We start from the raw sequence: 24,223 nt of genomic DNA on the forward strand, positions 1-24,223 counted from the left end.
CTGGATTTCATTCATTAAACAAGCACCACCAAATACCCATTTCACGTTCAGAAAGCTGTGCTTGAAAACATTTGTGAAGTAGGATGAACTGTTCTTTGAGTCTACTAAGAAAAATCCAATGTCATTTTTCGAAACTGAAACCTTTCAAACTGAGCGGGATATTGATCTCCTGCACAGGTATTTCATTGTCAGCCAGCCCGTATCTGTAGGAGCTGTATGATGTCGTTATTTGAGTCACCAGCCACCAGGGGAAGTGAGTGGAGGTACAAATCCAATAAATACGTAATCAGGAGTATTCCCCACACAGCGGTTAAATAAAAGCCGAAAGAAAGGCGAATGTCAATGCCAATTTGAAGTGATAAGACAGCGATAGATAGATAGATAGATAGATAGATAGATAGATAGATAGATAGATTCCAAGTTAATACAATCGGAAAATCTCATTTGTAATTATGAAATATTCACAGTACTTTGTCATGACTGATTAATATGAATTAAGTCATTCAATGCTATCTCTATCTATCCGTCACTGTCCATCTATGCAGCGCAGTCTACAGTGCCAATGGAAATGGGTATGGCTGTGAGTTGTATTTTAAAGTGTTTTTAATTACATGATAAGGACTAGAAATCTCGTAGGTGTAATCCTATCACAGAAAAACCTGCCTTAAATGCCAATGTGCCATTGAGAATGTACATAATCAATGAAGTCTAGGCTACTGTTATTCTCAGTTTGTGCGTACAACGAATTCAAATTCAAACCACTCATCTAGTTAATGTAGTTGTAGGCTATTGTAGTTATAGCATATGTGCTTAGTGCTTATGTTTGAATTGAATAAAAACGAGTATATTATGAAATTGTATCATTTTATTATCCCATATGATAAACTCCATAGCGCACTTGTTTAGGGTATTTCCCTCCGGTAGGCTGTGTGGCTTTACGCTGACGGATGAGGACAGCGACAGCTAAGCGCTTGCGTCGTCGTGTGGACCACTTACCCTCTGACTGGATGCTTGTGGGACAGTGTTAGCTTTATTTAGGTAATTAGTGCCTCTGTCCGTTATGCTCTCTATTGACTGCCACAAATGCCTGATCTCACTGATGCTTTGCTTTTTGGTTTGTTGTTTGATCTCTGACACAAGAACACCTTAAGTAAAAGAAACGCATCCATCATGGTACTCTTCCAGCAGGTATCTCCCAGGGAGCGCAAGAGTGACATGAGTTTAGGACCCAAGCTCTGATTGAGAGGGGGAATGAACACCACTCCGCCTGGATTATGGTTGGTGTGTGAACTTTATTTTATTACCTGATTTGTTTATTATGTCGTTTATTGTCTGCTATGTGTTTGCTCTTGCTCTTGCTCGCCGAGGCTGGGACAATTTGGTGAATGATCTTCCATAAGAAATTTACAGTGCAGGGTGTGTACCGCGATGTTGCAACAGGGAGAATTTGCGTAAAGTTATTTTCACAACTTTTTCGAGTGCCTCAAGTCAGATAAAATATGTCACAGTATTCTGAGTTAATATATTTCAAGATGATAAAAATGATAAAACATTAGCTTAAATATTTTGTTTTTGACTCATATTTTGTCAGAAGTTGTTTACTAGGTCCTATATCACTTCTTTACAATTGTCATTTCAATTGTCATCCATGAAATTATGTGGAAATTGACATTACAATTCTTTAGATGTAGTGCTAAAACTAACTTTCAAACACCATTTTCATCTCAAATTGCTCTTTTGGAAGCTCAAAATAGCGTGCCCTCAGGTGCCACTATTGTATTGTACTATTTTGTTTTCTCTCCCCCATTGTGTTCTACAAAAGTTTTTTCGCTGACTTAGTTCAATGGGGATTATGAGCCGACCACATGCCCCGTGCCTTTGTTTTCCCTTTCCTGTTGTGTTTTTTTCTACTGAGTGAGTAAATTGATGAAGGCACCGCGGATAAAAGACAAATATGCATTGACAAGGGCTTTCAGCGGCAAAAGGTCATTAGGAGCTTCAGAATTATAGTGGGCTTTGCCTGATGCCAGCATATTGGCAATGAGGGCCACGGGTTACAATATAATTGAACTGGGAGAATAGCAGCAAAGTCATGTCTTTAAACTACATTAAGAACTTTTACGAAGGATGTGTAAGTATGGTGATACCAAGAATATATAGAATATTGGACGATGGTCGTGGTCACTTTGAGCCCAGTGAGTTCTCTGAATTATTTATCTATCTGACTGTAGCATAATAGAGTGGATAAACTTGTATTTGTTGCAGAATTAAATAAGAGTGTAAATATAGAAAATGTCCTACTCTCTGAATAGATGTGTGTTGTTGAAATATGACCCTATTACTGCCATTCTCCATGCATTACTGATTTAAAAGCATGTTTGTAGTTGTTCCATTTAAATCTGATAATATTTGGTCCATCTGCTATTGTCAACGAGGATGCATTCCAAAATGTTTCATCTGTTCATTAGTCCCTTTCCAAGCTGTTTTGATAGTTTGTGTAATTCATTCAATTACAATCATACTTATGCTTCCTCAATCATTTTTCATACATTAATTAAAAACATTTTTTTTTACAAACAAATGCTGTTTTAAAGCCTTTTTCTGTGTTTGTGTGTTGTTTATGTTTTAGCTCAGGCCTCCGACGGTGATAGGCCAGTTCCACACCCTGTTCTTTGGCTCTGTTCGGATGTTCTTTCTGGGCGTCTTGGGCTTTGCAGTGTATGGCAATGAAGCGCTCCATTTCAGCTGCGATCCTGACAGGAGGGAGTTAAACCTATACTGTTACAACCAATTTAGGCCTATAACACCTCAGGTAAGAGTGCTTCCTGCATTAAATGATTTCACATGAGAAAGTCCATCTCTTCAACTATTCAGAAACCTTTTATAATCTGTCAGAATCTACAAAAACAGTGCTCATTTGAGAACTAATCCCATCAATGGTACTGGTAAAGACAGAGATCACCAATTTGCACGCTATGCCATGGTGATATGCGAACAAAGGAATTTTGTGCACATTTCACATCATCCATTCAAATGACAAAACATTTTATTCCAGTCATGAAAATACAGACTCAAAGATATGCTTTTATTCAATGTGAATAACAAAGTAATGACCAGACAGGACTCAAAGATTAGCTGTTATTGAATGTGAACTTGTGAATAGGTTGTTTTTCCACTCATCTGACCATAACCATAATGCTCTTCTGCTTGAAGGTATTCTGGGCATTGCAGCTGGTAACTGTTTTAGTCCCTGGAGCTGTATTTCATCTCTATGCTGCCTGTAAAAACATTGACCAGGAGGAAATCCTTCAGAGACCTATATACACCGTCTTCTACATCATCTCTGTCCTGCTAAGAATTATTCTGGAAGTCATCGCTTTTTGGCTACAGAGCCATCTCTTTGGTTTCCAGGTTCACCCACTCTACATGTGTGATGCCAGTGCCCTAGAAAAGACGTTCAACATCACCAAATGCATGGTGCCGGAACACTTTGAAAAGACCATCTTTTTAAGTGCAATGTACACTTTCACTGTGATCACGTTGCTGCTGTGTGTTGCTGAGATATTTGAGATACTCTGTAGGAGATTAGGTTATTTAACCAATCAATGACCCGTGTGTTATTTGCTACAGAGTTCTAGGTCATATTTCAAATTTCTGTTTGTCTAATCCAGGTCTGACATGGACACATAGGCCGAAAACGACATACCTCCGCTTTTTTTGTTGGGAGTTGACAATCAAAGACACTTCTTTCCATAATCCCATTGCTAAAATCAAGTAACACAGATTTAAATCTACTTTTGTCAGTAGGCTAATGATATAGTTGTATCGTATGCAGCTTTCAATCATTGGCCCAAGTAAGAAAGAAACCTGTTATGAAAGATTATAGTACTTGTACCCAGTGAAAAGTATTATAGCATTGTTGTAGTCTTCTTAGGGGCCTATAGACATATAATGTTGTCTAATTGTCCAGTTTAACATATGGCCAATGTCATGTCATCAAGGTTAACATCCTAATACCCTACAATACAAGCTAAAAAATGGGTTCATTTTAAGGCATTGAACTAGGCCTACATTTGAAAAAAGGCAGGCAAAAATGTATCCTAATGAAGCTTAGATTTGATTTCAATAGTTGGCCTTTAATATGTTCAGGTCATAATAAATTATGAAAGGGATACTTTGGGATTTTGACAATGAGGCTCTTTATGTAGATCCCCAGAGCCAGATGAACTTGTAGATACCATTTGTATGTCTCTGTGTCCAGTATGAAGGAAGTTAGACGTAGTTTTGCAAGCCATTGCTAACTAGCATCATTAACTGGAAGTAGCTCAGTAACTGGAAGTCTATGGGTATCTACTAGCATGCTAGCAGACTTGCAAACACTAGTTAGCACTGACTCGCAAGACTAACCTAACTTCTTTCATACTGAACACAGAGACATAAAAATTGTATCCACGAGTTCATTGGATTCTGGGGAAGTGGATGAAGGGCCTAAATGTCAAAATCCTGAAGTATTCCTTTAATAGAAAATGTGTATTCATTGAAGAACCGGAGTATATAAAGTTGCTCAAGTTAGTTTGAATTTGAACGATTTTGGAACATCTCCTTTGATGATTACTAAATTAAGGTTTTGAAATACTGTAAATAGGAATGATATCATTAACAGTTAATGAAAATGGGTTTCCATGCTCCCAGATGTATCATTCAGTTCTACAAACTACTGTAGGTTTAAGTGTAATTGCTGATAAGTGCGCTGGTCACAGTGTGTATGGATAAACCATATTTGACTGTTTTAAAACCATTTTCATAGCATGTAGTATAATGCTTTTGATTTAACCCTGTGTTGTAGCCGTACTGAAAATGATTACCTCTTTTGTTTTGTATCTGTAAGTTATTATCAGGCATCCATCCAACTTTTGTTGTTATTTTCAGCTAAATGTATCATCTCAGGTACAATATGGCACACTACTTTCTGGTATTTGTGACAGATGGATGGTTTTAATGTTTGCCTCTTACATTTTGTACAATAAGCTGAGGTAACTGTTAAAAGAAGCAATGACATTCATTTGGTTGTCAGTAAATCTGAGGAGTATTTTTGGGAAGTGGGATCAATTAGTTAGCAAGCTAAATCCGATATACACTCAGTCAGAAATTCTGCGGGTCGTATGCTTAAAAAGGATGTTAACTTGATTTGAGCTAATTTCAGGTTCATCTTTATTAATCAGAAACTCCAGGTTTAAATGAAACTATGAATATCTAGCTGACAAAGTAATTAATCCTACATCATGAAATACACGACAAGGACATATTATTTGTTTTGTATGTTTTTGATTTATCTAATGCTTAGTTGCATTGTTTAGTTTTCTTAGGGTAATTGAAATGCATTTCATTACATCTAGTTTGTCTGTTTTGACTTTCCGATATGTACTTCATAAAAATGCATACAACTTTTCACATTTGTTTAATAAAAGGGGCACATTGTATGACCCTCTTATGTTCAGACAATATTGTTCTGCAATGTGCTGTTTCTGAAAAATCTGTCTGTGCTGCTTTTTAGGTAAAGCTTGAACACTTTCTTATGTCTCAAAAGTATCGGTGAGATGATAGATTTTTTATTTTATTAGAGGTGGTGCTATGATGCTACTTTTTTTGTACTGAAAAACTGTATTGACAAAGCAATCCTACAATAAGAGGTAAGCTGCATGCCCTTGTTTCCGTTGTTTCTATACATACCCTATGTTCATGATAACCCCATGCATTTGCTTGGGGAAAAGTTGTCCTAATAGTAGTAGGCATTGAACAACGCTTGAGCAGAGGTCCCACTTTGAATATTAAGGGGAACGAAAGTTAGGTTGAAGAAAATGTATCCCTGAAAAACGGATGTTAGCTTTTTCTGGCGACTCCGCATAGTCTAGGGAAAAATCTATATGCAGTTTAATCACAGTGGATCATTGTGGTGTTGAAAAACTTACCTACCCATCTATAAGCTGCATGCAGATCCTTGATGTCAATTCACTACAAATATGCAATAATTCTCGTTGATTCTCATTCCATTTATATCATAATAAGATTGTTGGCTACGCATAACCCGTAAGATCACCATGGAACGCATTGCAATAGGCTCACACAGTAATCAATATGTTGTCAATGGCAATATGATGCCGTTTTGCTTTGACAGTCCTCCTTTCCTGCAGATGGCGCTAAACGTATTGAACACGAAAGCGGAAGAATTCTGCGCAAGGAAGAGCATTGTTGTTGAGACCCAGCTAGTTAGCAAGCCACATTTCCATTAATGTTGACTAATCTGCCATAGTTAGCTAGTGTATTTACATTATTAGAGATGGCGCTCCCACCACAGCTAAAAGCCATTCAACACTATCTAAGAACCGCACAGGAACATGAGAAGAGGGATCCTGTCGTGGCTTACTACTGTGAGTTTGTAACGTTACTTGCTAGCCAACTCGGATAGCTTGCCATTATTGTCCGTTTATGTTCAGCTGTCAACTCCATTAGGGGGACATGAACCGTCAAATCGCTAGTTAGCTAACTGTTCTGTGAATATAACGTATGAGGTCGATAGCTAGCAAGCCATGTCATTTATCTAACTATAGCTAGTTAACGTTAGTTAGTTATGGAATCATAACAACAATAACACCAGAGGTACAGTAACTAACGTTAGCTTCTAACGAATGACAGCTTGCTAGCTACAACTTCGACACACTTTGCGGCCAGTCTTACTAATGTTAGTGGTTACCTAACAAATGTTTACTTCTTAACTTTGCTGACTTCTCAGTCGGCTTTATCAAAAGTAGTCGAGGTTCATAGTATTCATAACTAACTAATTGTTAGCTAGCTAGTGTATTGCAAACAGTACTATAAGAGTACTCTATCTAACTATGTCACATTCTGTGAAAATAGGCTATGCCAGTTAACTATATGGTAAGCTTTGTGGTATAGCATGACTCATTTGTAAGGCGTTGCCAGCTGCCTATGGTAGGGACACAGTTTATGTGACCCGTGTCTGGCCCCAGAGCCTGGCTTGATAAGCCCATATACCATGGATATGACAAAACATACATTTTTTTTATTGCTCTAATTACATTGGTAACCAGTTTATAATAGCAATAAGGCATCTCAGGAGTTTGTGGTATATGGCCAATATACCACGGCTAAAGGCCGGACAAGTAGGCGTGCAAAGGATTATGGTCATTGTAGTTAATTACCATGTTTTCTGCACTAAACTGTCGAATATTGGCTTGTTGGAAACAACTCCCTACTACATCACACAGTTCGGGTTTGATCTGATTTATCTCTAGAAAAACTGTTCAATGTGCATTGAGCAACAGAAACAAATGAAATGGAATTCAAATAATTGAAACAACCGGTCAAATAGTTGTTTTAAAAACCGTAAAATAACAAATGTCGGTTAATTGCTGAGCACTACTAAGCTACAACATATGCGAATATGAACTCAATGGTAGTTTGCGTTTTTTTTAAATTGTTTTTTTTAACGCGATATTTAAAGAAATTATAAAATAGTTTGACCTGTTTGTAAGCTTTTAAATTGTATAATTCTCAATCGTTAATCTTTTCCAGTGACGAAGACATGGATCATCTCTGAGCACCTTTTATCTCTTGAATGTTTTGGCATTGAGGTCCAAAAAGTCATCTTCTGAGCACTTCTACGATGGGCCAATATGTATAGAAGGTTTCATTCAAATCAAAACAGCTGTTGTCAAAAGTGATTGAATTTAAATATAATTACCATGGCTCATTACAAAGATACTGATGACTGACAATGGCTGCTTTTGGCTGAAAGGGATGTATGGGATGTGCAGAACATGCTGTGAGGTGGATTAGCCAAATATGCTGAGGAACATGTTTTTCCAGTTTGGCATCACTGCGCAGTTTCACTGCCCGACTGGTTCTTTTATTTTAATTGCAATGGTGGGTGTGTTGGTAGAATTGAAAGGACATGAGTAGAGAAATTAGTGTCCTTTGGATGAAGGACACTAATCTGTTCTGTTTTTGTGAGCCTTATTGGAATAAGCCCTATTGATAGTTTTCTTGTGTATATAATTATGGCTGGGGATTGTCAGTTGATGGGCTTAGACAGAAAGTCGGGTAGCTTTGGTGTTTCTTGAGTTCTCCAATTGTGTCTGATTTTATTTAGGCTGGTTTGGGGTTTGGACTGAAGCAGAGATGATTGAAGGTTTTCAGCACGAGTTCCTTGTTTCACGGCCCATGAGCATCAGAGTGGACCAGTAATTCAACATGCCACTGGAGGTCAGCATCGACATATCTTTGAATGACTCAACCCCATTGTCTTTGGAAGAAGGTTGTAGAGATGACGGCCATAGGGACTGACTTTTCTCTCAAACTGATTTTGCCTTTGTTTTGAAATGTTATGGTTAAGAGAACCTTCATTGCTCTAAATCTAATTGTCAAGAATCAAGACGATGTAGTACCTCTACTTGATTGCAGAGTATCCTATATCCCAGGCTATTCTAGCTTCAAAGGTCCAATGTAAATCAGACTCACAAGAGGAAAATGGCTGCCATTATTTGAATCAGACTGAATAGGATCAAATGGACTAGTCTACCTAATGTAATAAGGTTTTTCTCACAGTTATTAGCCTGACATTTTGATGGTCTGGATGAAACCATCTGAATAGCAAATGAACTTCCTCTTTTGTCAAGCATTCAGCACATGACAATGGTTAGAGGACTCAAGACCTATAGGTTAGTGGATTGATTTAGTGGATTAGTGGTGGCAGGCTTTACAAAAGAGTGGTGCAACAATCATTCTTTTTTTAAATCGGCGAGCCGTTATATTACATTGACCAAAATACGCCAAGCCTATTTGTGCAATGTTCATCATCTAGGCTACAGCTTACTTGATCCATTCAATACAACTAGGGAAATTCATGGTTTTAACAAAAGCACTGATTTGTTTCCCTATAATTACCCACCATTATTGAACCCAAGCACCCCCAGGCCAAACAATAACTACAAACGAACTTCCACTTAATGGATTGCATTTTCCCTAATATGAATGTCCAAGCTAGCAGCAGGATACCACAGTGATTTAATATCCCGCCTCAACAGCACATAGTAACCCTAACCAACACAGAGGCTTTCATTTCAAATAGAACATTGTGTTCTCCTGCTGCTTTATATTGTATAAAACATGGCCAACTTGAAGCACAGAAGTAAAAAATAGCTGAACCTCCGGTTCGACTGCAGCACCATGGGCCTGTGTTCTGCCTCCTAGTGTAGGCCCCTGCGCCCTGGCATTGTGCTATAGTATTAACCTATGGAAAAGGCTCTCTTTGAGTTGTTTTCTCTCCCGCTTCCGGGACTTGATCTAGTCTTCCGATTGAACTGCAGCTATAGTACATAATAACATCCTTGCAGTGAGGAGAGCTGAGTGCGCGGGCTAGCATCCCAGCATACCCAATTCTGTTCTCATTGCAAATGTCAATGAAGACTTGGTCACACCCAAACTGAGGACTTAGCTCACACTCTTTTTATGACTAATGTTAAGCTTGCGTTGGGGATGCATGCCAGGACAGGCATGTATTCCTCCCATTTATTTCCATTTGGCAAGGATTTTAGTCAAATTCTACCATATCTGAAACCTGAAAGATTGACTGAAAGTTATAGGCCGATTTGTTACTTCAACATACATTAATAAGGATGTCATGGATTAGGCCTACTTAGTGGAGGTTCAACTACCACACTGTCTATTTCTGTGGAAGAACATCTGCAGGGGGAAAAGTTGACTCACTTTTGAGATGGGAAATATTCTTTACATTCAGTGTATTAAATGAACGACACTAATCCCTGTGAATCGAGCTACATTGGACAGAGTCAACCATCCCCTTTAGCTATATTCCACATTTCTGAAATTAAAGTAAATACAATTTTATTCGTCACGTGCTTCGTAAACAACAGGTATAGACTAACAGTGAAATGCTTACTTACTGGTCCTTCCCAACAATACAGAGAGAAATAATAAAAAGTAAAAAAATACAAATAATAAATAGAAAATTAGTTAACTTTGCTAAATACACAGGGTACTGAGTAGATGTGCAGGGGTAATTGAGGTAGATATGTACATATAACTAGGAATAAAGTGACTGATATTAAACCGTAGCAGCAGCGTATGTGATGAGTCAAAGTTAGTGCAAAAAGGGTCAATGCAGATTGTCCAGGTAGCTATTTGGCTACCTATTTAACTTTCTATCAGGAATGGCTTGGGGGTAGAAGCCGTTCAGGGTTCTGTTGGCTCTAGACATGGTGCATCGGCACCGCCGCCGTTCGGTAGCAGAGAGAACAGTCCACGACTTGGGTGGCTTGAGTCCTCAAATTCTTGGGACCTTCCTCTGACACCGCCTGTTATAGAGTTCCTGGATGGCAGGGGGCTCGGCCCCAGTGATGTACTGGGCTGCACGCACTACCATCTGTGGAGCCTTGCAGAGGAATGAATGCTGCTGACTGTCTCTTTTTGTGTCATTGGACACTGTAGTTTGTCATTCTCCTACATCTCTGTCTAGGGGAGAGAATACTGTAACCCCCCCTGGCCATCCATGAAGTTCCCTTACTCACCAACCCCCTTCCACACTCACACAGAAAGTTCTGCCCATGGCAAAATCATTTCCCCCTCTGAAGTACAATGGATTATGGATTTTATTTTCATATCCTTTGCGTCTGTCGTGAATGGTCTCAGTGTTGCATTGTTTCAGAAGAGGAGAATTGGATGTTAAGCTGTATGGGCGTAATGGCTTGACAAAGGATGACATTGTGAGTGCCCGCTGTGATGTGCAGTGATCATCATATCTGAGCAAAATGATCCCTATTGCTTTCGTTATGGCTAACTGTTTAGGAAATAAAAAACAGGTGGCCTTTGGCATAGTTTTAATGGACTTTTACCACTTTTTCTCCCCAATTTCGTGGTATCCAATTAGTAGTTACAGTCTTGTCCCACCGCTGCAACTCCTGTAGGGACTCTGGAGAGGTGAAGATCAAGAGCCATGCTTCGTCTGAAACACGACCCTGCCAAGCCACACTGCTTCTTGACACACTGCTCGCTTAACCCGGAAGCCAGCCTCACCAATGTGTTGGAGGAAACGCTGTACAACTGGCGACCGAAGTCAGTATGCAGGCGCCCGGCCCACCACAAGGAGTCCCTAGAGCATAATGGAACAACGACATCCCAGCCAGACAAACCCTCCCCTAACCTGGTTGACGCTGGGCCAATTGTGCACTGCATCATGTGTCTCCCGGTCATGGCCGGCTGCGTCATAGCTCGGGATCGAACCCGGGTCTGTAGTGACGCTTCAAGTACTGCGATGCAGTGCCTTACACAGCTGCACCTTGGCTCAAACTTTTGAAAAGTGTTTTCTAAAATGTTCTATTCTTCTGATTTCTGACATGTTTTGATATATGACACATGGTGAAGCCATTTTAAAACCCATGTAATTCTCTTCTCAAAAGCTAATGGTGAGCATAATGAATATTGTGCCTCTATCTAAGCTGAACCTACTAGAATCAAATCTAAACTGCTTCAGCCAACCAAAAGTAGTGACTGTATTCTGTTTTACTTCTGTCTTGTAAATTGGTCACCTTAACGCGTCTTTCCGGTGTTTTATGTTCAGTTGCAATTTGAATTGAGCCAGTGTTATTGTAGGAGAGAGAACCATGTAACAGGCCCACTATTGGTTTCAAGCCCCAGGCTTTTTCTTGTTAATTTTTAATGCAACAGCATTCAACCTGCCATACACTATGATGGCATCCCAGGTGTTGAAAACACAAAACAAAATTATAATTTTGTTCACTATATGAGGCCTTACAACAATATCTGTGCCTTGAATGCAGAATTTAGCCTAGCTAGATATCTTAAGGCCATGTTGTTACAATTATAACTGACTCACTGACACATGCCTATCACACATGGATCTGGACAAAAAATGTTACCAAATTCCATCGGTAAACATTGAAATTTACAATTAAACATGAACATTTGCCCACTCATAGGCTTCATACTTAGAGCAGCCCTGTATCAAAGACACAGACCCCTTCATTAAAATGAACGATCAGTGTTTTTGCCATACTTAGAGAACTCCCAGCTGGGTATATTTGCTTTTTTATTTTCTGCTGGGAAGTATTAATTGCTAGTCCACCCTGTTTTACAATGTAATGACTGTGAAATTAGAGTTAGATGAGTGAGTTAAAACTCAACCTTTGTCATAACATGCACTGTATGATACCCTATCCCACCTTGGAAATGTGACATTTGCTGATTTAGTATAACTTTCTTTTTTTATTACTAAAATGCCCTATTGATGTGCTGCTGACTTGGAAGCTGATGTTGGGTTGCCTACTTTCTCAGCTCACAGACAGGCCTATGGAACCTGTTGCATTCAAGGCAAAGAGGGCTGGCCAGGCAGTTGTCAAAACTTATAGGTCAGAATGACAACTGCATCACTGGTCTCTCTGAAAATCTCAATAAAATACAGTACTTTGCATTGTCCTCTTGATAACAATTAGGCCAAATTTGCTGAAATGTTGTGCTTGCTCATGGTTTGGTGTCGCCTATTCTATGAAGACCGCTTGCTGTCGAAATGTTGGTGAATAAATTATTGCATCGGGCGCTACTAGGGATGGACATGAGTACTGAACGGACGTCAAAGCTCTGTCCAGAGATAAAAAAAATAATAATGGGGGCCTCCCGGGTGGCGCAGTGGCTCTGTCGTAACCGGCCGCGACCGGGAGGTCCGTGGGGTGACACACAATTGGCATAGCGTCGTCCGGGTTAGGGAGGACTTGGCCGGTAGGCATATCCTTGTCTCATCGCGCACCAGCGACTCCATTGGCGGGCCGGGCGCAGTGCACGCTAACCAAGGTTGCCAGGTGCACGGTGTTTCCTCCGACACATTGGTGCGGCTGGCTTCCGGGTTGGATGCGCGCTGTGTTAAGAAGCAGTGTGGCTTGGTTGGGTTGTGTATCGGAGGATATATGACTTTCAACCTTTGTCTCTCCCGAGCCCGTACAGGAGTTGTAGCAATGAGACAAGATACTAGCTACTAACAATTGGATACCACGATATTGGGGAGAAAAAGGGGGTAAAAATTCAACAACATATAATAATAATAATAATAATAATAATAATCAAATAGTGTAAAACTATTTGGTGGAATGTGCTTTGTGGCTGCCTGAACGGGCCATTGAAAGTTGTTTTGAAGACAACGTTGATTTGCTTTGACTCTATAGTGTGCCATTTGTGCATGTGCATTTGCGGGGCACAACAAAAAATAAACCAAACCATGCATCACACAGTTCCATGTCTCATTATCTCAATTGCGTTCTGACCACTCCATACATACACGTGCTGACTGCTCACACAAGCTCCCGTTAGGCCTACATAAATAAATGCCTATAAAAATGTATCTGACTGATGGGATACACAAGCTACATTCCTTGCCAAATAACAACAATTTTATCACACATTCAAAATGGACTGGTTGACTGAAGTAGGAAAACGTGCTCTAACAACGAGCTGCAGTTGGAATAATATTCCCATGTATTTTCCGTTTAGGCGTCATTGCGAACTGATAGTGCCATTTTAGAATTGGTTAGCCTAGGCTATAACCCCCTAAACATAGACAGGTTCCATACTGAAAATACGCACAAAAAAATAGTTTGATAAAGACAGAGCATGTTTTCACCAGAATCATTAAGCGTAGGGTTACTCACCAAACGGATGTAGCCATGCAGTGTTCAATGTGGAGTTGTTCATCCATTCAGAAAATTCCAAAAAACTGGCAGAATAAACTAATATCTGCATAGCGAAAAGACATATTTTGTAACCCTGAAAACGTATTTTAACTCGCCAAATTGAGCCAAGTTTCTTTTTTTTAAAACTATAAAATAGGTGTCTTGATTGTGATAAGGGCTTGGGAAATAAGAGCGTCTTGTCTGCTAAATTAACAATATAAGCCTATGCCATTGCATAGCCATAGGCTTCTACGAGCAATCGCCACTGCTGAGGTGACTGCCTTTTTGAAGATTGTGTTTCACGATATAGTTGATATTACGGTTTCATTAAATTAAATGGCACATGCTTTTTTATTGAATTAATATATATATGGGTCAATTTAGCAATTAGGATTTATTATCTCTAATGGTTACGATAAATGAGGCATTGTCGCAACACTTGGCATAGGCCTATAGATAAATGCACACATTTCTTTACAGTGTGGGCCTTATGTTCTAAAAAATATTTGAGTACTCTGGAGGAAAAAAAATAATGCGAGTACTCGAACAGTCAGAAAATGTCAAATGCCCATCCCTACTAGTGTACAGCTTTATCCTGTTCTTTTAAAGCACTCTTTGAAGAATGGCAAACAATTATGTCATGTTTTTTGGCTAGACAGGCTCTAGGCTACAAGCTGATCTAGTGGCTCATCTTTTAATTTCCTAAGGGACAGCAGCATCCTTCATGCTGTTAGCATTTAAATCGCCAACGTGTGGAAGGTATGATCTTAATTTTAGAGGTGGACACCTACTTGGGTGCTGGTCCAGAAAACATTTCACCTGCCTGTCTTACTTTGTGTAGCTAATGACTTTGAACACTGGATCGATGATTGTTGTTCTGTCCCGGTTGGAGACAGCTCATTATTAAGGCTCTGACTGCAGTCCTTCAGAGGCTCACACTTCAGGCTGTGGACTACACGTTCAAAGCATCAGTGTTCTGCTTTTTTGTTCTGCCTCTTCATGGCATTGCTCTTATTCTGAGTGGCTTCTTCTTGTGTTATGTCTATAGCCTAGTCAGTCCAGGGGTCGGCAACAGGCGGCCCACGGGCCACAACTCGCCCAAGTGATTATACATTTTTGTCAAAATAAAAAAATATAGATCTGTGGGGGATTAAATTATTATTTTCCAATCCAAGCTCATTAGGGCTTACTTGTGGTCAATTTGAAGTATAAAAAATATGTAGAATTACGTTTCGGCCCCCCAACCATCCACTCCACTTCACCCATGGCGGAATCTAGTTGCCTAGTCATATACAGTGGGGCAAAAAAGTATTTAGTCAGCCACCAATTGTGCAAGTTCTCCCACTTAAAAAGATGAGAGGCCTGTAATTTTCATCATAGGTACACTTCAACTATGACAGACAAAATGAGAAAAAAATTCCAGAAAATCAAATTGTAGGATTTTTAATGAATTTATTTTCAAATTATGGTGGAGAATAAGTATTTGGTCAATAACAAAAGTTTATCTAAAAAAAAAAGTTATATTTTGGTTTCATCTGACCACATGACATTCTCCCAATCTTCTTCTTGATCATCCAAATGCTCTCTAGCAAACTTCAGACGGGCCTGGACATGTACTGGCTTAAGCAGGGGGACACGTCTGGGACTGCAGGATTTGAGTCCCTGGCGGCGTAGTGTGTTACTGATGGTAGGCTTTGTTACTTTGGTCCCAGCTCTCTGCAGGTCATTCACTAGGTCCCCCCGTGTGGTTCTGGGATTTTTGCTCACCGTTCTTGTGATCATTTTGACCCCACGAGGTGAGATCTTGCGTGCTGCCCCAGATGGAGGGAGATTATCAGTGGTCTTGTATGTCTTCCATTTCCTAATAATTGCTCCCACAGTTAATTTCTTCAAATCAAGCTGCTTACCTATTGCAGATTCAGTCTTCCCAGCCTGGTGCAGGTCTACAATTTTGTTTCGGTTGTCCTTTGACAGCTCTTTGGTCTTGGCCATAGTGGAGTTTGGAGTGTGACTGTTTGAGGTTGTGGACAGGTGTCTTTTATACTGATAACAAGTTCAAACCAGTGCCATTAATACAGGTAACGAGTGGAGGACAGAGGAGCCTCTTAAAGAAGAAGTTACAGGTCTGTGAGAGCCAGAAATCTTGCTTGTTTGTAGGTGACCAAATACTTATTTTCCACCATAATTTGCAAATAAATTCATTAAAAAATCCTACAATTTGATTTTCTTTCTCATTTTGTCTGTCATAGTTGAAGTGTACCTATGATGAAAATTACAGGCCTCTCTCATCTTTTTAAGTGGGAGAACTTGCACAATTGGTGGCTGACTAAATACTTTTTGCCCCACTGTATAATTTCCCACATCTTCATTCATGTACCACTTCAATAGAATGTCTGTCAATTAGGTGTGGCTCTTTAGAGTTCTTTGTTGGTTGGAAACTGCAGCACTCTGTAAACCCAGAGTTGTTGGATTTGGCAATGGCCTCAAACATTGAGTGTGTGTCAAAGTTGCACACAGGGAAGACTTTAAGGCTCATGGGACAGTCCTTCACCAGATGTCTGGGTGTGCGCATGTTTTCAATCTCTGAAAACGGAGAGAAGAGCGCTAATGGTCCTGAGCCTGGATGCATAAAATCAAAGGACGCAAGGATCTGTCAACATGGAGGAGAGGGTGGATGGACAGCGTGTGTTGAAAACATGAGCCAATATTCCCTCTTGGCTGCTATGTGCTGAGTGAAACAATGATAAGGATATAATAACAATAATGCTAATATGTACACAACCTCATTCACAGACTTGCGCTGATTGGATGTTGAATCATTTCACTCAAAGTGAGCATCATAACTCAGAGAAGAACCTTGTAAACAATCTTGCAACCTTTCGGTTACTAGTCCAACGCTCTAACCACTAGGCTACCTGCTGCCCCAACATGCTGGACAAATTGACACTTTGGGTGATTTAGGGTAGCCTACTTTAATTTGAAAGACCTCACCCTGAACCCCAAAAATGTTTGACCATGTAACAGAACTATGTGCCCAGTCCACATTTGATTTTACCATAAGAATTGCTGTTCGGGGATAATAAAGAGAGACTACTCTAACTTTTTGTTTGAACACAGTGTACAAAACATTCACCTGACACACTGACCAGGTGAATCCAGGTAAAGCTGACCAGGTGAATCCAGGTAAAGCTGACCAGGTGAATCCAGGTAAAGCTGACCAGGTGAATCCAGGTAAAGCTATGATCCCATATTGATGTCACCTGTTAAATCCACTTTAATCAGTGTTAAGCCGTGAGACAATTGAGACATGGATTGTGTATGTGTTCCATTTCAGAGGGTGAATGGGCAAGACAAAATATTTAAGTGCCTTTTTAAACGGGGTATGGTAGTAGGTGGCAGGCGCACAGGTTTGTGTGTGTGTGTGTGTAAAGAAATGCAACGCTGCTGAGTTTTTCACGCTCAACAGTTTCCTGTGTGTATCAAGAATTGTCCAACACTCAAAGGACATACATCCAACTTGACACAACTGTGAGAAGCATTGGAGTAAATATAGACCAGCATCCCTGTGGAACGCTTTCGACACCTTGTAATCCATACCCCAACGAATTTGAGGCAGTTCTGAGGGTACTCAGTGTATTTCTGGGAAACATGAAGTGTCATCATCACCCCTGACACATTGCTCTGGGATAAAATGGTGATACCCTTTTCCTTCTCTTTCAGGTCGGCTTTATGCCATGCAGACGGGAATGAAACTGGACAGCAAAACCCCAGAATGTCGGAAGTTTCTTGTGCAACTGATGGATCAGTTAGAAACGGTGAGATACTTAGTCAGCTACACTAAAGGTTGGATACAGCCTTTGGAACGTTTAACAATGACACATTTATCTACTATTTCCTAATTGTCTTCACATCATGATTTGTTGATTTTTGGGTAAGATATCATAATGTAGTTATCATAATGTACTACTTCATATTCCTTGTTAATTCTATTTCCTCTATTCTGTACCAATATCCACGAAATGAAGCTTATCACGTCGTGAATGTCTGAGGGCAGTTTAGTAATGAATATCTTCAATGCCATTGGCCGCTAAGTGCACTTTAGGAGTCTTGACATTTTACTATTTTCAAAGCTAGTCAGGAACAGGCCTTTCAGTGGATTCAGTTTCCCTTCAGAAGTGGATTTTGGCACTGCCTCTCAAAAAGGACATTAACAACAAAGCGTCAGCCTCCCTTGATTGAGTTCTGCGAACATGATTGAAATATCTGCACCTCGTCATTTTCAATTATAAGAGTGAAATACTCTTGATTCCAAACATCTGTAATGTAATTGCCGTATGATTTAAATATAGGAGGAATTTTTTGATTTACATTGTCAAATTTCTCAAAAGGTGAATGCCAAATGTAATTTCTGCTTGTTTTGAGGGTCTAGCATTTATTCTTTAGCTTGTCCATCAGATATTCATATCTCTAATCGATAGTAATGTAGCCCCAAGATTCGATTAGGTCTACTTTTAAAGTTATCCAAGGAGAAATTGGAGTCTTTGAGATAGTTGGATCACTCATTCAGTCAAAGCTTCGATTAGACTGCAATCTGAACCACCATTAGTTACGGAATGCATGCCTTTTGAATAATGGATTCCATCAGAAATGTACTTCTGAAATTTCTTGAGTGGAATTGCGAGACATGCAATTAAAAAAAGCATCTGATTTGAGTTTTAAGCTCTGTGTTTAATGTAAGACCTGATCGGCATATACAGTGCGTTAGGAAAGTATTCAGACCCCTTGACTTTTTCTACATCTTGTTACGTTACAGCCTTATTCTAAAGTGGATTAAATAATTTTTTCCCCCATCATAAATCTACACACAATACCCCATATTGACAAAGCAAAAACTATATATATATATTTTTTTCAAATGTGTTAAACTAAAATATCACATTTACACAAGTATTCAGACCCTTGACTCAGTACTTTGTTGAAACACCTTTGGCAGAGTTTACAGCCTCGAGTCTTCTTGGGTATGATGTTACAAGTTTGGCACTCCTGTATTTGGGGAGTTTCTCTCATTCTTCTCTCATTCTTCTCTGCTCTCAAGCTGTGTCAGGTTGGATGGGGAGCGTTGCTGCACAGCTATTTTCAGGTCTCTCCAGAGATGTTAGATCGGGCTCTGGGAGGGCCTCTCAAGAACATTCAGAGACTTGTCCAGAAGCCACTCCTGCATTTTCTTAGCTGTGTGCTTAGGGTCGTTGTCCTGTTGGAAGGTGAACCTTCACCCCAATCTGAGTTCCTGAGCGCTCTGGAGCAGGTTTTCATCAAGGATCTTTCTACTTTGTTCCATTCATCTTGTCATCATCTTGGCTAGTCTCCCAGTCCCTGCAGCTGAAAAACATCCCCACAGCATTATGCTGCCGCCACAATGCTTCACTGTAGGGATGGTGCCAGGTTTCCTCCAGACCTGACGCTTGGCATTCATCAGATCAGAGAATCTTGTTTCTTATGGTATGAGAGTCCTTCAGGTGCCTTTTGGCAAACTCCAAGTGGCTGTCATGTGCCTTTTACTGAGAAGTGGCTTCCGCCTGGCCACTCTACCGTAAAGACATGGTTGTCCTTCTGGAAGGTTCTCCCATCTCCACAGAGGAACTCTGGAGCTCTGTCAGAGTGACCATCGGGTTCTTGGTCACCTCCCTGACCAAGGCCCTTCTCCCCGGATTGCTCAGTTTGGCCTAGCAGCCAGCTCTAGGAAGAATTTTGGTGGTTCCAAACTTCTTTCACTTAAGAATGATGGAGGCCACTGTGTTCTTGGGGACCTTCAATGCTGCAGAAATCTTTGGGTACCCTTCCCCAGATCTGTTCTTCAACACAATTCTGTCTCGGAGCTCTACGGACAATTCCTTCAACCTCATGGCTTGGTTTTTGCCCTGACATGCACTGTCAACTGTGGGACCTTTATATAGACTGGTGTGTACCTTTCCAAATCATGTCCAATCAAATTGTAGAAACATCTCAAGGATGATTAATTAACAGAAACAGGATGCACCTGAGCTCAATTTCGAGTCTCTTAGCAAAGGATCTGAATACTTATGAAAATAAGGTATTTCTGTTTTTTATTTTTAATACATTTGCAAAACAATCTGAACCTGTTTTTGCTTTGGCATTATGGGGTAATGTGTGTAGATTAATGAGACATTTTGTTATTTAATACATTTTAGAATAAGGCTGTAACATCGAAAAAGTCAAGGGGTCTGAATTCTTTCAAAAGGCACTGTATTTTCCTTGAGATTTTCTTAAGGTTTTAATGCAACATGGGTGTTCTCTCTCACACTGTAGCCAACTCTTGATACATCACATTTGCACATCCTTCGGTAAGAAATGTTTGTTAGATGTCATAGAAAGGAAGCAACTTTAATAACCAATACATCTGTTAATTGTTTCCTTTGAGAAAATGTAAGAGCACTGTATTCTCATCAAGAGTTCAAAAGACTGGGTTTATGGTCTTCCTCTGAAAGAGGAGCAGGAAACAACCTCTGGATGCTGTTTACTCAGGGATTTTTATAGAGCTAGTGTCTCAGCCAGCGAAGAGCCCATACCTGGTGGGTGCATCCAGTTTAAAGGGCTTTAAAAGGGTGGTGAAGAAACTTCTATGAAATACATATTTGACCTATTGTCGCAGATTATGTCAATGTGGACTCGGGACAGATTGTTCAACTTCTTTTGTTTTATGTCTTGCATATTTCTGGAAGTTAATGTGAAATCATTGTTTTATTTTTCCTCCCTAATCATGGGAACATGAATGAGACTTTCATTCCATTCCAGAAGAGGAAGCACAGTATGAAATTGAAGATGGCGCCGAAGAACATGGCTGACGTTTTACATTCTCCCAACCAATTGTGCAATTTTTTTGTTTTGTTTTGTGGAACTTATTTTTTAAAATATTGTGTACATAATGTTGCTGCTACCATCTCGTATGACCGAAAATAACTTCTGGACATCAGAAAAGCGATTACTCATTGTGGACTGAAAGACACTTTTTCCTTTAATGAGTCCGACGAGAAGGATATCCTGCTTTCACTGGAACAGGCACAGATCCACGCCTTTTGCGTGAAAAGACGCCGGAAAAGGGGAAGCAGATCGGGGATCCTTCTGAGAATCTGTAGGCGAGCGAGTAAACTCCCATTGCCAGCCGTTCTTCTTGCTAACGTACAATCATTGGAAAATAAAATTTGATGACCTACTATTAAGATTATCCTACCAACGGGACATTTGAAAACTGTAACATCTTATGTTATGTTTCACTGAAACGTGGCTGAATGAAGAAATGGACAATATGGAGCTAGCAGGATTTTCCATGCACCGGCAGAACAGAGACGCTACCTCTGGTAAGATACGGGGTGGGGGGGGGTCTTTTTGTAAATAACAGCTGGTGCGCAATGTCTAATATTAAGGAAGTCCCTCCATTTGGCAAATCTGACCACAATTCTATCCTCCTGATTCCTGCTTACAAGCAAAAACTAAAGCAGGAAGTACCAGTGACTCACTCAATATGGTGGTGGTCAGATGATGTGGGTGCTACACTACAGGACTGTTTTGCTAGCACAGACTGGAATATGTTCCGGGATTCATCCAATGGCATTGAGGAATACATCACCTCAGTCATCGGCTTCATCAATAAGTGCATCGATGACGTTGTCCCCACAGTGACCGTATGTACATATCCCAACCAGAAGCCATAAATTACAGGCAACATCCGCATCGAGCTCAAGCTGCTCGCTTTCAAGGAGCGGGAGACTAATCCGGTCGCTTATAAGAAATCCCGCTATGCCCTCAGACGAACCATCAAACAAGCAAAGCGTCAATACAGGATTAAGATTGAATCCTACTACACCGGCTCTGACGTTCGTCGAATGTGGCAGGGCTTGAAAACTATTACAGACTACAAAGGGAAACCTAGACGCGAGCTGCCCAGTGACGCGAGCCTACCAGATGAGCTAAATGCCTTTTATGTTCGTTTCGAGGCAAGCAACACTGAAGCATGCACGAGAGCACCAGCTGTTCTTGATGACTGTGTGATAACTCTCTCGATAGCCGATGTGAACAAAACCTTTAAACAGGTCAACATTCACAAAGCCTGCTGGGCCTGACGGATTACCAGGACGTTTACTCAAAGCATGCACGGACCAACTGTCAAGTATCTTCACTGATATTTTCAACCTCTCCCTGACAGTGTCTGTAATACCTACATGTTTCAAGCAGACTACTATATTCCCTGGGCCCAGGGAAGCGAAGGTAACCTGCCTAAATGATTACCGCACCATGTCACTCACGTCGGTAGCCATGAAGTGCTTTGAAATGCTGGTCATGGCTCACCTCAACAGCATCCTCCTGGACACCCTAGACCCACTCTAATTCGGATACTTCCCCAACAGATCCACAGATGACGCAGTCTCAATCGCACTCCACACCGCCCTGTCTCACCTGGACAAAAGGAGCACCTATGTGATAATGCTGCTCATTGACTACAGCTCAGTATTCAACACCATAGTCCCCACGAAGCTCATCACTAAGCTAAGGACTCTGGGACTTAACACCTCCCTCTGCAACTGGATCCTGGACTTCCTGACGGGCTGCCCCCAGGTGGAAAGAGTAGGCAACAACACGTCTGCCATGCTGATCCTTAACACTGAGGTCCCTCAGGGGTGTGTACTTAGTCCCCTCCTGTATTCCCTGTTCACCCATGACTGCGTGGCCAAACACGACTCCAACACCATCATTAAGTTTGCTGATGACACAACAGTGGTAGGCCTGATCATCGACAACGATGAGACTGCGTATAGGGAGGTGATCAGAGAACTAGCAGTGTGGTGCCAGGACAACAACTTATCCCTCAATGTGAGCAAGACAAAGGAGCTGATCGCTACTACAGGACAAGGTGGGCTGAACAGGCCCCCAGTAACATCGGCGGGGCTGTGGTGGAGCGGGTCGAGAGTTTCAAGTGTCCACATCACCAACGAACTATCATGGGCCAAATATACCAAGACAGTCGTGAAGAAGGCACGACAAAACCTTTTTCCCCTCAGGAGACTGAAAAGATTTAGCATGGGTCCCCAGATCCTCAACTTTCTACAGCTGCACCATCGAGAGCATCCTGGCCGGTTGCATCACTGCCTGGTATGGCAAATGCTCGGCATCTGACCATAAGGCGCTAGTCCGTACAGCCAGTACATCACTGGAGCCAAGCTTCCTGTCATCCAGGACCTATATAATAGGCGGTGTCAGAGGAAAGCCCATAAAATTGTCAGAGACTCCAGTCACCCAAGTTATAGACTGTTTTCTCTGCTACTGCATGGCAAGCGGTAGCAGAGCAAGTCTAGTACGAAAAGGCTCCTCAACAGCTTCTACCCCCAAGCCATTAGACTACTGAACAATTCATAAAAATTGCCACCAGACAATTTACATTGACACCCTCCCCTCTTGTACACTGTTGCTACTCGCTGTTTGTTTGTTACCTATGCATAATCACTTCATCGCCACCGACATTTACAGATTACCTCAACTAGCCTGTACCCCTGCACACTGTACGGTACCGGTGCCCCCTGATAATAGCCTCGTTATTCTTATTGTGTTACTTTTTATTTTAGCCTACTTGGTAAATATTTTCTTCTTCTTGAACTGCACTGTTGGTTAAGAGCTTGTATGTAAGCATTTCCCGGTAAAGTCTACACTTGTTGTATACGGCGCATGTGGCAAATAAAGTTTGTTTTGATGAAACAAATCTTACATCGCACCATGTGGTTCTTTATCATTTCACCTCATGACAGTTTAATATCCACTAACGGTACACATTTTTAGGGAAACAAACAACCAGTTATTATTATTTTGTGCAGAGGATGAATAATTAAGATGCCAATCTGTCTTTTTTGTTCTGGTATTGAAGATGAACTAAAGCCTGCCCACAGCCTGGCCCTCAGCATATTGACCAGCACACTTGGCTCATTTTCTCCATCGTTAAATTAGCGTTCGGAGAGCAGTGGATTAGGGAGCGAAGGTGGGGTGGAAGAGATTGTCTGTATTTAGGCTACACACTGATGGGCCTCTGTTTCATGGAAACGGCAGTTTTTCTTTTCCTGATTGCCGCTTTGGCCGTCTTTAACATTGCATTGTCAGTCACTTCAATGCACTAGCTGTTTGTTTTTGTTGTCCGACAGTGCCTATACAGACCTGATGAGTGTCAGTAGGCCTAGTTCTCGTCTGTTAGGGTTGCCTTACCCCAAGGGTAAGAAACACATTTCTCACTCATTCTGTTTTGCAAAACCATCAAAGAAGATGCAGCCTTTCATGGTAATATTGTCCTGACGTATTGAAAATGACTATTGTGTTTTGCCAAGCTGTGCTACTACAGCAGGGACTTCTAGAGAACCCCAGAGTAGTTTTAGTGGTGTTTTGTGATCCAA

At 40.8% G+C, this 24,223-nt stretch overlaps 2 protein-coding genes across 4 annotated transcripts in view; both read left to right on the forward strand.

Annotated features, from left to right (window-relative positions):
- Window positions 1-925: 925 nt before the first annotated feature.
- gje1a (gap junction protein epsilon 1a) lies at window positions 926-5,619 on the forward strand. 3 transcript variants are annotated; one of them, XM_029630696.2, is made up of 3 exons: window positions 926-1,281; window positions 2,630-2,812; window positions 3,214-5,619. In XM_029630696.2, exons 1-3 carry the CDS (start codon window positions 1,252-1,254, stop codon window positions 3,607-3,609), a joined length of 609 nt encoding a protein of 202 aa, XP_029486556.1. In that variant the 5' UTR covers window positions 926-1,251; the 3' UTR covers window positions 3,610-5,619. The 3 variants fall into 3 exon arrangements, with proteins under 3 accessions (XP_029486556.1, XP_029486555.1, XP_029486557.1); XM_029630695.2 differs by lacking the exon at window positions 926-1,281 and adding an exon at window positions 1,951-2,131; XM_029630697.2 differs by lacking the exon at window positions 926-1,281 and adding an exon at window positions 1,952-2,195.
- A 607-nt stretch (window positions 5,620-6,226) lies between these two features.
- The window catches only part of vta1 (vesicle (multivesicular body) trafficking 1), a 44,886-nt gene continuing 26,889 nt past the window's right edge, over window positions 6,227-24,223 (forward strand). Inside the window, 2 exon segments of the mRNA XM_029631388.2 lie at window positions 6,227-6,428; window positions 17,496-17,590. Coding sequence (XP_029487248.2) covers window positions 6,338-6,428; window positions 17,496-17,590 — 186 coding nt within the window. The 5' untranslated portion in view covers window positions 6,227-6,337.

This window comes from Oncorhynchus nerka, linkage group LG24 (genome assembly GCF_034236695.1).
Source record: "Oncorhynchus nerka isolate Pitt River linkage group LG24, Oner_Uvic_2.0, whole genome shotgun sequence".
NCBI classification, from domain to species: domain Eukaryota; kingdom Metazoa; phylum Chordata; class Actinopteri; order Salmoniformes; family Salmonidae; genus Oncorhynchus; species Oncorhynchus nerka.